This window comes from Erpetoichthys calabaricus, chromosome 16, assembly GCF_900747795.2.
Source record: "Erpetoichthys calabaricus chromosome 16, fErpCal1.3, whole genome shotgun sequence".
Lineage (NCBI taxonomy): Eukaryota > Metazoa > Chordata > Cladistia > Polypteriformes > Polypteridae > Erpetoichthys > Erpetoichthys calabaricus.
Window position 1 is genome coordinate 48,963,267 of NC_041409.2, and position 15,786 is coordinate 48,979,052.

Here is a 15,786-nt window from a genome sequence, read left to right on the forward strand (position 1 = left end):
TTAAGAGCAGTAGCCGCCCCAACACTGATCCATGAGGAACTCCTTACTTTTAACATCTGTCATAATGTACAGAAGTCAGCATTAATGTCATGCAAACTTCAGTCTATATTATATCTGCATTTAAAACACACACACATTTGTGTCGGATCAGAGACGAGTTTTAACATTTTTGCTGCCCTAGGCACATCTGTAAATGGCACTCTGCAAACTCTTTTGCTTTGAGTGGAATCATCACTGCCAGACCTGTACTGCCTCCAAAAAATACACCCTCGAGCAGGTGACATTTCAGGAAAAACACACATAGGAAATGGGCCATATTAGCAAGCCTTATTTATTTATTTAATATTAAATGTTTCTTTAAAGAACAAAAGCGTATGAGCTTCACATAATCAGATCATCACTGAAATTATGAGTTGAGTTTTGTGGGTTTCTATTTAAACCACCAACCGAACAGGCACCTTACAATGATGGTATCTGCCGAGTTCTAATCGGACCACAGCAGTCCCCAACATATTCATTAATGATATGAAGTTAATAATATCACAAAATTCAAATAAATTAAAGTATATTCACTTAGCATATTTACTTGTGCTTCAACAACCCGATTATTCACAAACACTTGATTTCTAAACTGCCCTGTAAACTCTTATGCCGATTAGAGAAATTGGGTTATTGGCCTCTGAGAAACCTGATTACCAGATGTGAATTTCTCTGTGAGTAACCCGGTTATGTGGCCATGTAAACCCTTAACCGGGTAACAGTTAAGGATTTCATTTCTGTTGTACCCTGTCAGCCTGCGCATGTCCGTGGCCGGTTCCACCATCCTGAACATTTGAACTTGGCGACCGGCGACAGCAAGATAGTAATGGAGAACAGCAGATCTGGCTGCCATTGCACTATAATTTATGGCTTGTTTGTTCCATGGTAGTGAGAAAAAAATAATGTTGACTTGTTTATTATGATTATTATTACCGTTAGTATTATTTTTATTATTGTTATTATTATTACTGCATCATTGCCGAGATAAAATTCACTTAGAATAATTACTATAAACCAGCCTCAGCGAGCAGAACGAGACACTGTCAACAGGTCATGAACACGGCTCATTATTTACTGAACATGCCAAAACTGACACTCAAGGTTTGTTCCCCTCTTAGACTGAAATAATCAATTAACACTTGTTCATTCTAGACATTACCGGTTTATCTGCACTGTTACATTATTATTATTGTTAACTGCCACATACCCCAGCCCTGGATAAGCAGGTTGGGAGGGTGGATAGATGATGATGATGGTGATTATTATTATAGAGTTGTCCACAAATAACCTGCTTATGTGGCCATGTAAACCCTTAACCAAGTTACTGTTAAGGATTTATAATCTACACATGTTTCTTGCACTCTGTTTGTGTTAGCTTCACCCATGCTTTTAGCAGCCATGGGTAGAAGCACCCACAAGGTAAATTTCCAGAGGCGATCACGTTATTCCTTCTCCCGGCTGAAATAGTCTGCCTAAATATTTCAAAAAATCGTGAAATTTGTGTTGTTGAACTGAACGTACAGTGCTAAACTCAATCTCGAAAGCAGTAGGGCAACACATTAAAAGTAATGTGTGATAAGTTGTCCGACACCTTTATAAGTAACGAGTAATCTATCAAGATGCTTTTCTTATTGACGTACAAATACCTGTGTTATTCGAGAGCCACTGAGAGTAAGCTAAGAAACACACATACCGGTATGCCAGTCCATTGCAGGGCTCATTTGCTTAGTCGAACAGAAGATTTTCCTGCCTGTAATCTGGTATCAGAAACATATAAATAAAACATCAACTTGACTAAACATGTTTATTAAACACAGAAAATTATTTTCGAATTCACAGTGTCTGATGATAACATTTAACTCTTTGTTTTGTGCAATTTAATGGCATTGGAGCATTTTGCCAAAGGAGAAGATTACTTGCACATGTAAATGTGGATTATTAAGACACCAAGTTTCTGTCTTAATCGGGTTGTTCATCTTAACCTGATTATGTTTGTGCATATACTGTAAACGTACTAACTGTTGTTAAACATTTACCCATAAATCTTATTTACAGTATCCTCATGTATGCAAGTAATGCAGTCTGACTATCCAATCGATGCACAACCTCAGAGAGTTTTTCCGGTGACAGACAGACTATGAAGAACTTTTTATTAGTGTGCCAAGAGCGAATCTCATAGATGGTGGTGAACAACAAAGCATGATATTTGCAAGTTTTAATGTAAGGCCATTTGGGAGCTGATTATAGTTTGAATTAAATGAGCCTTTAGAAGTGAGTTGCAGTCCTGTTGCCGTTTTGATTATTTAATTTTATTTTGCTGTGTTTGTGCTCATTTGAGGATTATTATTATGACTATCATTATAATTTTTGTTGTTGTTCATGCCTCAGTTATCATCTATGTTGTAATTCCAACACCCTGTTTATGACTAGTTCATCTTCATGAAAAGAAAGTTAACACTACGAGCCTGCACGTGAAGGAAATAAAGAAACACACAGACGCTGAGTGCAGTGCATCCTGGGATTTGGAAGACCATTTGTAAGTCCTCAGAAGTTAACACCAAATATACTGCTAGTACGTAAAAATAATATAAAATGATATAATCAGACAGGCATTTTACCCAGAAATTTCTATTAAAAAGAGACAAAGCTCCGAGTTCAACCCTGATTAGTCTGTTGTGTCAAAACAGTATAAGCTTAAAGTTATAAAAATCTGTTATAAAAATCTGTTAACGCACCCTGGGACATGAGAACCTCACATGCTGATATGCTGGAGTACCACAACCGCTGCACTGTCGTAACACTGAGATTCCCTTAGCCTTCCACCCTCCACTCTTCTGCATGCTCTGACAGCACCAAGAGAAGACAATGGCCTACACTTAGAGGGAGATGTAGAGAGAGCGAGTATCCTGCCTGCTACAGGAGCATTCTATCTGCAGTTATGGGGCCTTCAGACAGTCTTCAGACTCATAGGAATCAGAGTTTGTATTGTTTAAAACCCCACAAATTTTGCCACCCTGTGTAATCACCTAGTTTGCCTAAATGGTAGAGTCAGCCCTGCGTAGGATGATATCATTCCTAGATGGCAACTTGTAAATAACTCAGTCTGAGAAAAATAATAACTTTCCATGACAATTAATTAATGTACAGTAAGCTAAATAGTGAATAGGAAAAGAAAAGGTATGACTGCACAATTTTTTTATTAAATTTCTGCCATCAGAAGAGATGGTACACCGATCAGACTGCCAAAAATTACTCACGTAAACTCAACCCTGACCTATTATGGAATATGTTGGGTGCTTGATGTTAAAAAAGCATAAAACTGTCCAGTGCTTTACACAACACATGCAATACATCTCACATTATCAAGTCACATTGACGTGTTGTGGAGTGATGTAAAAGTGGTGCATGTACAGCACCAGATGACTGGTACGACACCTCACATCCTCACAGTTCAGTGGATTTGTCTCTGAGAGTGGCAACGTGTTACATGTTGATTAGCATATGCAAGTAAAAATTTTTGGCTGCCCAAACAAATAACATAGTACATTCAATACATCTCACACGTCATATCAATGTAATGTATTAATTTTCTGGAGCTACAGTAGATAAGGAGATGCATGTGCTCCATCTGGTGGCTGGTAGCGTACCCCACAATATCATAAAGCTCCAGGCTGGTTAAATTGCAGTTAATGAAAAAAAACTAACCTTTTTCTGATTAATTTTACCTTTTTGTTTTATTTCTTGCTCAGATAATTATTCAGAAGAAGAATACGAGAGTTTCTCCTCGGAGCAGGAAGCCAGCGATGATGCTGTTCAGGGCCAGGTAAGACAAAGAGCATTTCACTGGAAATTCTCCAAACTAACTTTTCTGGTAATATGAAGCCTATCACTTATTGGGCACCATATCTGCCTAGCCAGGCTCCTTGTAAATTCTGTCTCATTACAAAGACAGGAAAGGTCTTGAATCCCAAAGCTGAAAACACATTTTGGTAGGAAATCACAATCCATAAAAACTATAATGTTACAGATCTTCTCCATTTAGATTTTTTTTTTGTACTCCGTCATCTACAGCATCATTATTCTCTTTATTGTGGACTTGTGAACCAAAGTATGGGATGTAACCAGTTGGGGGTGCCACTAAGCTCCAAACCCCAGACCCAATAATACCCAACACAGTCACAGGTTCAAAACGAGCATTCTTTAATCCAACAAGAAGCAAAATAATGAAATACAGCTCAGAAACCATACCAACAATATAGTTTTGTTCTTCTCTGTTTCCTGCTGCCTCCTGACTCTGACACCCCAATGTAAGGCAGCGGGTCCCTTTTATAATGGACCTGGAAGAGGTCCGGGTGACCCGGCAAGACTTGTGGGCAGTACTTCCATGTTGTTTGAGAGCAAGGGTAGTCCTCCCCAAAGAACACCCCCTATGTCACCCAAGGACTCTGACAGAGCTGCACTTCTGGACTCCAGTTACCATGAAGCCCTGTGGATGTCCAAGCTGGGATGCCTGCAGCGGACCACTGCCACCTAAAGTATGGGGGATGGAACTGCTCCTGGCCTCCAGCTTTTGCTTGACCATCCCCTGGCACCTTCCATTTTATCCCGAAGTCATGCCATTGTCCAGCCAGGATGCCTGTCTGTCCTTCATGGCAGTCACAGTGACCTTTCTTAATTGAAGTAGCAAACTGATTTTAATATATCTGTATAGTCCAAAGAACTGTCCATGGCCATTTCTTAGCAGCTGTTAGTTCTTTTCGTCTAGGTAGTATCAAGTATCATGGTGTTCCTTTTGCAGTGAGTTTGATAAAATCTCTGAAAATGCTTGAAAACTTTGCTGAACTCTGCGAAATACATTGAAGTCATCGGAGAAGGAAGAACTGAACTAGCTTTGAGTGGATTATGATGGTGCTGTGGTCTTTTAATTGTCCCAGAGAGATAGAGAAGCATCTGTCAAACTATACTGGATCAATTATTGTGGCCAAAAATGCTATCTGTGCTGCGATAACCACTGCACCACTATACCACAAACAATAAAAGACGCAGAGAAAACAATAACCACAAAAAAAATACAATTAGTGGCCACAAACTTGCAAATAAATAAAAACAATATATATTATTGTGTTTACAAAGCATCAGTCTTGGGGCACACATTGACCTTTCCATTGACCGGCTCATTTCACTGTTTTGTTCTGGATGCAGGATGAATGTCTCTTTTATTTCTCTCTATCTCTGGAGATCTTTTGCACTTTTTTTCTTCCATCAAGCAAATAGAAACACCTTGTAAACAATAATAAAATCTTTTACTATTATTTCAAAGGGTCTAAATTTGATGAGGGGAAGGGGAGGGCTCCTTTTAGACTTGTGTTGTCTCTGCTGCACATGGCTAATTTGCAAGCCAGTGATGACGCTGTTCAGGGCCAGGTAAGACAAAGACTACAGTTTACTGTGGTGTAGCAGGTCCACAGCTCATGACAAAGGCCACTTTTTAAATAAATAATCGCTGCACTGGCGGCTTAGAAAAGGAGTGTGGTAGTGTGGTGGAAGCGGTTCCCGGGGGACTTCATGATGCGGGCGGTCCTTGCTTAAATGCACAGGTGAGGAGTCGTCCACATCCATAATTGTTCCCGGGAACTGCTGATTGCCACAGCTGATCCACGTCCCCGTGATAAATAGAAGCATGAGGCGGCTAGCAGGAGGAAAAAAGAAAAGAGAGAGAGACGGAGTTCGCAGGAGAGGAAGGCGGCAGGATGTAGCGAGGAGAAAGCCGGTGCGTGAATGAGAGGGAGAGAGAGCGAGCGAGCGCTCACAGGCAGCTGGACAGTGAGCCCTAGTGGGGTGTTTGGCCTGCACCTAGGGCAGTTGGTAGTGGTCGCTCCCGCTGAGCATTGTGAGGAGCGGGAGTGGCCAGAAGAAGGATGGCTCACCGTGGAAGACAGCGGGAGTCGGGAGGCTTGGAAGGTGGATTCCCCAACGTGAGTGTCCTGGCCGTTGGGGGAAGCCAAGTCTCGGTCTGGAGAGAGTGGAACCAAAGCCAGGGATCGGGAAGCCTCCAGACCAGTCGAGTAGAGAGAAGGTCAGCTGCATGTAGGGTGGCTCCCCTGGTGCATAGCCTGGAAGGGAGAAGCAGGGGAGTCACCAGTTAAAAAACGCACCGGGCTTTGTGGTACAAAGGACAGCTTCCAGCTGTTGTTTCAACCTTGTTTTTAAAGGGATTGTTTTTTTCTAATGGATTTTAACCTCCACTGTTTCACTTCTGTTTTAATGGATTATTTATTTATTAAAGATTTTTGGTAAGACACTGCACTTATTTGTTTGGACACTGTTGTTTCTGTTTGTTGTTTTAATAAAAGCAGTTTTGCACCATCCCCTTGCTCCATTTGTTGTGCCTCACTGCCAAGCTCATCGGTGACAATACCGACGGTGTCGGGTTCAGGGCTCCCGGAAGGACGATAGAAGCGTGGAGCTAACCCGCATCATCACATTTACAAGTCCACAAAAACAGAATAATGGTGCTCTTTTATGACTCGGTACAAAACAAAAAGCTAAAGGCAAATTAGCCATGTGGTGCTGTGCTGAAACTGAGCTGACGCACAGCATAGATTTATGAACAGGCGCATGGGGATCAGTGTTATATATCAGGTGGCAATACTTCTATTATATTCCATTACTGTTCCACTCAAATTAAAACACTTCAAGTTTATTTTTTTTAAATGCATTACTCCCGGGCAGTGCAGATGAGCAGCAACCTTACAGTCAGCATGGCTGCCACAGCTTTATGAGGTCACACTGGCCCGCCAAGCGTCATGAGGCAAATTTCCAGGAAAATACTTAGAGAACAAGGTCACCAGCGAGCACAGCATATTCAGTGTGAAAAACGCTTTGTTGAATTTCACCGATCTACACTACACGTCACATGCAAACAATGTGCTTTTTTTAGTTATAGATATGAACTTCCGTGTATTTTATTTCAAACCAGCAGAAAATTGTGTAAAGGTATTTGAAAGTCAATAGGCCCATCGAGTGGCTTATGGAGATTGAGTTATTTGTCATGTCAAAAAAATTCGGGCAATGTTGGTGTGAGAGGTCAAGGGAGCCGATTCTGCATTTCACTTCCCATTAACTAATCTCAAAGCAACTCCATGTTAATGCGTTTGCAAGCATGGCTGAAACATACTGTATTTGTGGACACTTAACAAGTAGGACAGATTGGTTGAGTGGTGTCAAGAGACCCACTCACTGTATGACATTTCTTACGAGAAACACCTTGATTGGGCTAAGGATCTGCCCTGGTATCCCGAAGGCTGCCGGTTCGAATCCCTGTCACTGCCAAAAGAGATCCTACTCTGCTGGGCCCTTGAGCAAGGCCCTTAACCTTCAATTGCTCCAGGGGCACTGTACAATGGCTGACCCTGCACTCTGACCCCAAGGGGTATGCGAAAACTAACAGATTCCTAATACAAGAAATTGTATAAGGCGAAATAAAGTACAAAAAAAAAATACTGAGGAATGTTGCCCATCAGCTACACATGTTTGTACTTTTACAGATTAGCGTAAGCAACATAGTCATATAATCAAGTATATACTGAGTCTCGTTCAGTGGTCTCACCATGCAGTCTCATGTGAGGTTATTCCAAAGTCCTCCAAACTTTTGTGAGCATGTAAAATCACTAATGTATGCCTGCTTCTGATCGGCCATCGGTACAACCGAGTGTGTGCTGGCACTCAAAATCCCTTTGTCATCACACACTTAGATGTGTTTGGCTTAAGCCTTGAGAAAAAAGCATGATGAGCATCCCTGACTGAATTACAAAGTCTGTTTGTGTGGGTAATGCAATTGGGTGTGTTAAATAGTGTGTGTGCAGTGGGTATTGTTAATATAAATGGGAATGTTAGGATTTGGTTTTGTGCCACAATGGCTTGTTGTCAGTGGAGAGTTTGGCTGTTCTCATGTGTTCCCTCAGGATTCCCCTCCATATTTTAAAGACTCACCTTTAAGGTAAGTAGTGACCCTAAATTGGCTTCTGCGTGAGTCATTGTGGTTGTAAGTGGGTGTCCTTCCTACGGCTGATTCCATCCTTGCTGTAATAAGTGTTTTGATAAGTGAAGACTCATCACAACCCTAGGCAATAAGTAGCACTTACTGAAAATGGATGGATGGGTATAAATGTTGTCAGCATGAGTAGTTGACTAAACTTTATTACTTTCACCTAAACTGCCTGAAAGTATTGCTGGTAAATGACTTTGACAATGTTGGCAGGATCTAGATGACGATGAGTATGATGTCAGGAAACTGAAGAAGCAACGCAGATCAATAGTGAGAACGACGTCCATCACCAGGGTATGTAGAGATAAAACTTTGTTCTGTTACCAATACTTTTTGATGCTTTTTAAAAAGTTGCGGGAAAATTTGGGAAACATTGCTATCCATGGATCATATTCCCACAGATTAATTTATCCACCATTATATATGTAACCCATTTCACAATGCCAATGGTCTAATTGCGCATATTCGCAGCCATGCACAGCAGAAAAAAGGAAATCCCAAGAGGCCTATCATACACCAGCACAACGTGAGATTGACCAATGACAGGTCTGTGATGCCCTTTGCATGCACACTACACTGAATAGATCAATTTATGTCTGCCCGGCACTGAGGGGCATGGGTAAGTCGTTGAACTTCATTTCTGAGAGGGATGGGGATGTCATCAGATCTTCTTCTGCTAGGAATCTTGGTGTCATTTATGATTCGTCGCTTTCTTATTCTAGCCACATTCTCCTCATTAAAAAACCTCCTTGAACATATCCCATGTTTGCTCATTCCTCTCCTTTTACAGATGCTAAGAAACATGTCCGTGCTTTTATTACATCCCACAACTCTCTACTGGCAGCTGCCCCTTCTAATGAGTTATTGCAGCTTCAATTGGTTCCTCACACAGACCTGCAGCTGTGAGGACAAAACAGCCATCCTGCTGGGCTTCACTGGCTCTCTGTGACTTATGGTATTGAGTATAAAATTCTACTAAAGCTTTACATGGCTTTGCACCAGTCTACTCTAGTCCACCATCACTCTGCTTCTGTCCACCTACTAAGATCCACTGATCCCCTGCCCATCTCGTTGTGCCCCTCACTATAACCTGCACTCCATAGGTGACAGAGCCTCCAACTGTATAGCACCCAGACTTTGGAAAGACCTCCCTAAATTAATGAGATCACTTAATTCATTCTTTAAAAACAACAACTTCAAACTCATTTGTTTAGGATGGTGTTTAACTGACCCGGACAATCTGACCCTTCTGTTGGCTTACTCCCTCTGTCCAGATTTCCAGGAAGATTTGAGCTTGTTTCCCAAAATTACTTTATTTGTCTGGGATTTTGTCATAATATTCATGTTTATATATTTGATTCTGCTTTATTGTCTCTTATTCAATTTCAATGCGTTCTACACTCACTGGCCACTTTATCAGGTACACCTTGGTAGTACTGGGTTTGGACCTCCTTTTGCTTTCAGGACTACCATAATTCTTTGTAGCATCGATTCTTTAAAGTGTTGGAAACATTTCTAGGGGATTTTGTATGAGGGACATATTGACATATGGAACATATACTTTAAGGCAGGCATCTTGATGCTGTGGCCTCTTACTCAAAAATCATGTTTTATGTACTGCTTCAAACTAGATACTTGTAAATATTTCATAACAATTTTTTTCTGGTTGTTTCTGACATTCACTGACACTTTTATGGTGGTAAGTAACTTATTATAAAGCTATGAAAATAAGAATAACATTCAATGTGCATTTTTTTGGTAAAGACATTACTGAACTTTGCAACTTATTCTGTTGTTACATACATTGGCCACTATGTTAGGTACACCTTGCTAATGCCATGTTGGACCCCCTTTTGCCTTCAGAACTGCCGTAATTGTTTGTGGCATCACTTTACAAGGTGCTGGAAATATTCTTCAGGGATTTGGTGCATATTGACATGATAGAATCACGCAGTTGCTGCATCTACACATCCATGATGCAAATCCCGCGTTCCACCTCATCCCAAAGGTGCTGTACTGGATTGAGATCTGGTGACTGTGGAGGCCATTTCAGTCCAGTGAACTCATTGTTATGTTCAAGAAACCAGTTTGAGATTGTTTAAACTTTGTGACATGGCATGTTATCCTGCTGGAAGTAGCAATCAGAAGATGGGTACACTGAAGTCATAAAGGGATGGGTGTGTTCTGCAACAATAGTGAGGTAGGCTGTGACATTTAAATGATGTTCAATGGGACATAGGGGCCCAGAATATTGCAAGAAAATATATTTCACACCGTCACCACCAACCTGAACCATGGATACAAGGCAGGATGGATCCCTGCTTTCATGTTGTTGACACCAAATTCTGACCCTACCATCTGAATGTCGCAGCAGAAATCGAGAAAAACTTGTCAGACCAGGCAATGTTTTTCCAGTCTTCTACTGTCCAATTTTGATGAGCTCATATGAATTGTAGCCTCAGCTGCCTGTTCTTAGCTGACAGGAGTGGCACCCAGTGTGGTCTCCTGCTGCTGTAGCTCATCTGCTTCAAGGTTTGACGTGTTGTGCATTCAGAGCTGCTCTTCTGCATACCTCGGTTGTAACGAGTGGTTATTTGAGTTACTGTTGCCTTTCTGTCAGCTCGGACCAGTCTGTCCATTCTCCTCTGACTTTTGGTATCAACAAGGCACTGCCACTCACTGGATATTTTCCTTTTTTCGGACAATTCTCTGTAAACCCTAGAGATGGTTGTGTGTGAAAATACCAGTAGATCAGCAGTTTCTGAAATACTCAAACCAGCCCATCTGGCACCAACAACCAATGCCACATTCAAAGTCACTTCAATCACCTTTGTTCCCCATTCTGATGCGCGGTTTGAACTTTAGCAGGTCGTCTTGACAAGGTCTACAGGCCAAAATGCATTGAGTTGCTCCCATGTGATTGGCCGATTAGACATTTGTGTTAACAAGCAGTTGAACAGGTGTACCTAATAAAATGGCCAGTGAGTGTATATCCCTCCTAATGTATGTGTCCATAACAGGTATATTTGGAGTTATATCAGACAGGATAAAAGTGTGCAAAGTCAAATTGGTTGTAATATCCCATAAGATACTAGTTACATGTAGACTTACTTTCCCTAACTGGAAGAATTCCGGTCCATATTCTATACAACTCAGTGGGAGAGCTAAGTTTTATAGTGAGACCAGCTATGTTATATGGACTGGAGACGGTGGCATTGACCAGAAAGCAGGAGACAGAGCTGGAGGTGGCAGAGTTAAAGGTGTTAAGATTTGCACTGGGTGTGACGAGGATGGATAGGATTAGAAATGAGCACATTAGAGGGTCAGCTCAGGTGGGACAGCTTGGAGACAAAGTCAGAGAGGCCAGATTGAGTTGGTTTGGACATGTGCTGAGGAGAGATGCTGAGTATATCGGGAAAAGGATGCTAAGAATAGAGCTGCCAGGGAAGAGGAAAAGAGGGAGGATTAAGAGGAGGTTTATGGATGTGGTGAGAGAGGACATGCAGGTGATGGGTGTAACAGAACTGTAGCGGGGCTACATAGTAGTAATAGTGTTGTCAGTGTTAGTACCATGTGCGTCTTGTTTCCATCATCCCGTTTGCTGTTTGTGTATCAGTGAATGTCGTCCCCATAAAGGGGGACGGATAATGGGAGGAGACCACAACCCCAATCCTGGAAAACCACCTGTTTGCTATTATTCAATTACATCCATCTCAGGACTATTTAAGTAATCAGGGAGAGAAGAGAAAAAGAAAGAGAGAAGAGGAAGGAGATTTTTCACATTCACGACCACGAGCCATCTGTACCTGTTATATTCCACATCGCACATTTCCATCCAGTTTGTTTTTCTATCCGCCGGACTTGCTTCAAGAACCTCATCACGAGAGACCCCGGGGTCGGAATTAATCATCCACCACGCACCGAGGATTCACGGTGAGGCTGCTCCATTTTGTCCGGGGAAAATCAAACGACTCATTTTTCGCTAGTTCAGTCAACCGCATTCAGGACAGTTTTTTTATAACCGGACTCAAGTTCACCTTCATTTCCGTATCTCATTCAGTTTTTGGTATTTGTGTTGTTTGTTATATGTTACAGGGGCAAGAGAGGGTTTATTGTGTGTGTATATATATATATATATATATATATGGTGTTGTTGCTTTTGGTGGAGGGATATATATATATATATATATATATATATATATATATATATATATATATATATATATATTTATTGTGCATTACGCACCTATATTACATATCACCTGTTTTTGTGAGCTTAATTAAACCGTCGATTGTGGGGGAAAATTTTATTTGTTAGAGGTACTGCTTGATATTTAGATTCATCTCAGTAAATTATCCTGGTCTTGGAAGTGTAGCTGCCGGCCGGGTAAGAGGTCGGCCGTAACAGAACAAGATGGAGAGGACAGAAAGATATGGAAGAAGATGATCCACTGTGGTGACCCCTAACGGGAGCAGCCAAGAGAAGACAAAAAAGACTAGAAAAAAGTCAAGTTATTTTTCCGAGGATCTGTCCAGAATTTATTCAGAATTTCACAAGAAGTCAGGAATTCGAAAGTAACCATGCCATGTCAGTGTCAGATTGTGTTGAACCTGCTGTGAGACTTTTATGTTATTTACCGTTTTATTCTATATGAAGAACCATTTTAGAAGGGGCTCTCTTGTCCCATAACTGTCAGTTTTTTGTTTTTTTTTTTATACTGTTGAGCGGGTGTAAATAGCAGATGAGCTGGGACTTTCTGTTTAAGACTTAGAAATACAAGCAGCACTAACATTACATAAGGTGGGGTGGGAAATTTTGTGATATAACAATCGTCTTGAAGCAATCACACAGGAACAGTGAATGGTTCCCCCACTGAGTTTCGGGAATACAGCTGCGGATGAGGGGAAGTGAGTGGCATGACAACAGCTGTTCAGCAATGCAGATGTGCTGCGTGGCACCTTATACAAAAGGTATGCGGCGCCGTGTTGGCACAACTTAGAGGGAACCTAGTTAAACACTAGGTGTTAAGTTCTTGTTATATTCTTCTCAGTTGATTTGGTTGTGTTTTGTGATTATGTTCTGTTTCTTAAATAGATAAAATATAAACAAAGAAAGAGCTTGACTTCACACTAGGAGGCAAAAGGAGGTGCTTTTATTTTCTGAGGGTTCATCCTTTAAGTTATTGAGGCACAATTAATGGATACACCAGAAAATGAAACAGTCACTGCAGGCCACAATGCCAGAATAGAAAGGCACTTTGGCTGAAATGACAAAACAAAAAGGCCAAACCTGAAAACTGTCTTAATGACTAATACTCGTGGAATGCTTCATCCCTGACCAGGAGGAGAAAAGACAAAGCGTTTTAGTAGGAGGCAACTTAGGGCAGATGCTGACAGTTGCAAGTTATAGGTTGTGAAGGTTCCAAGGTGCTCTCTGCTCTCAATGCGTCCACAGTGGAGCATTGTACCTTTGTGAAGTCAATTGACTGTGTGTCACAATTTGCATTTGCAATAGGTTACAACTGATCTTTCATGTTCCTTAACAATTTCTCCTAGGTCCTGGGGTTCTGTCTTGTTCTACCCAGGAATCCTGCCGACTACGCCACAGTAAGATTTAACAATGACCTATTAGTCAATAAATGGTGGTTCATGCACCAGCTGATAACACTGTAATAAGGTGAACTGAAAAAAGGTTTAAAAGAAAAATGCACACAAGGGTGTGAAAAAAAGGTACTGGCATGCAGCCAAGAAGGTGCTACGGTGGAGCTCTATCTTCCTCAGACATTGGTTTTCAAAGAACGCCTACTTCTGGTAGATTTGGATTCTTTACAGTGCTGACCAGGAAGGGGCAGGGCTTTGTGAGTGGAAGCAGAGATCCATCTGTCCGTCTGTCCAATATATAGATGGATACGTTATTGATTCCAATTAGAAATTGTTTGATCCACCAGTCAGACATGAAGCTTAAAAAGTCAAGTAAATCAAATAAGAACATTTAAAAAACTTAATAAATATAGCTCTAATCTTTTTAAAATGAACATATTATCCAGGGGAAGAGTTTTAATTTTTGCTAAGAGTACTACAGTATTATCATCGGGGCAAAGTGGTGGCTCTGAGGCTAGGGATCTGTGCCGATTGCCAGTTTGAATCCCATAAATTGCCAGAAGTGACACTAATCCATTGGGCCTTTGAGCTAGCCCCTTAACCTACAATTGCTCCATCCTGGGTATGACGTTAATCTGCATCCAGCCCTGCAAGCAGGTCCTCCAACCTGTAGGGAAAACTTGTGGGTTGGTGGCAGGACTGGCACCCCAACCACCGTAAAAAGAACTCATACTGTTCCAGTGTGGTACTGAGGTGTCACCAGCTGCACGGCTGCTCTCGGATCTTAATGCAGGTGGTTCATCATACAGTGAGCACGGCAATCAGCGCATGTTGCCAACCTCTCTTTCACTACAGTATGTAATTATTATACATTTTCACTTACAACCCAGCATCCACTACCAAATCCAGTGACATTTTGGCAGTGATTTACTAAAACATGAAAATATGTATTGTAATGTGTTGCATGTGAAGTTTAAGAAGGGAATCCAAATGTCTTAGACCTTCATGGGATGTGTGGTTGGTTTTTTCCCCCCTATTATTATTATTATTATTATTATTATTATTATTATTATTGTTTCCCTTCATCCTCCTTAGTGGAGTCTTTCCTCTTTAAGCACATTATGGTAAAACTAGCTGTGTAAGCCCGTGCTGTAAAAAGCCTAGGGTCCTAGAAACTATTAAAATCGTTAGAGAAAAAACTGAAATGTAGAGATGTCATGTAATTGAAAGGAACTACTCTGGGCATCTCTCTCCTAGGAGGATTTGTTTTGCCGACATGCTCGCCTCACTTGTGCAAAAGTAAACGGGATACCATTTTGCTGATGTTAGCAGCTAAGACAACAACAACAACAACAACATTTATTTATATAGCACATTTTCATACAAAAAGTAGCTCAAAGTGCTTTACATAATGGAGAGAAGAAAAATAAAAGACAAAATAAGAAATTAAAATAAGACAACATTAATTAACATAGAAAGGAGTAAGGTCCGATGGCCAGGGTGGACAGAAAAAACAAAAAAAAACTCCAGAAGGCTGGAGAAAAAAATAAAATCTGTAGGGGTTCCAGGCCACGAGACCGCCCAGTCCCCTTTGGGCATTCTACCTAACATAAATGAAATAGTCCTCTTTGTAGTTCGGGTTTTTCACGGAGTCACTTGATGCTGATGGTCATACAGATTTCTGGCTTTTAATCCATCCATCATTGTTGGAACATCATGGTGCTTTGGGTAGATGGTGGTGGCACACGCCACCACCAACAGGACACCGGAAAAGGAAACAGAAGAGAGAGTAGGGGTTAGTACAGATTTTGAATGAATAGTTATTATAATGAATTAGATATACAGAGTATCAGGATTAAATTACAGTGAAGTTATGAGAAGGCCATGTTAAAATAATGTGTTTTCAGTAGTTTTTTAAAGTGCTCCACTGTATTAGCCTGGCGAATTCCTACTGGCAGGCTATTCCAGATTTTAGGTGCATAACAGCAGAAGGCCGCCTCACCACTTCTTTTAAGTTTTGCTCTTGGAATTCTAAGGAGACACTCAGTTGAGGATCTGAGGTTACGATTTGGAATATAAGGTGTCAGACATTCCGATAT

At 41.1% G+C, this 15,786-nt stretch overlaps 1 protein-coding gene across 1 annotated transcript in view; it reads left to right on the forward strand.

Moving 5' to 3' along the window:
- The window catches only part of pacs2 (phosphofurin acidic cluster sorting protein 2), a 310,748-nt gene that overhangs the window by 218,401 nt on the left and 76,561 nt on the right, over positions 1-15,786 (forward strand). Inside the window, exons 6-7 of the mRNA XM_051919933.1 lie at positions 3,789-3,862; positions 8,300-8,380. Coding sequence (XP_051775893.1) covers positions 3,789-3,862; positions 8,300-8,380 — 155 coding nt within the window. The remainder of the gene's footprint in view (positions 1-3,788; positions 3,863-8,299; positions 8,381-15,786) is intronic.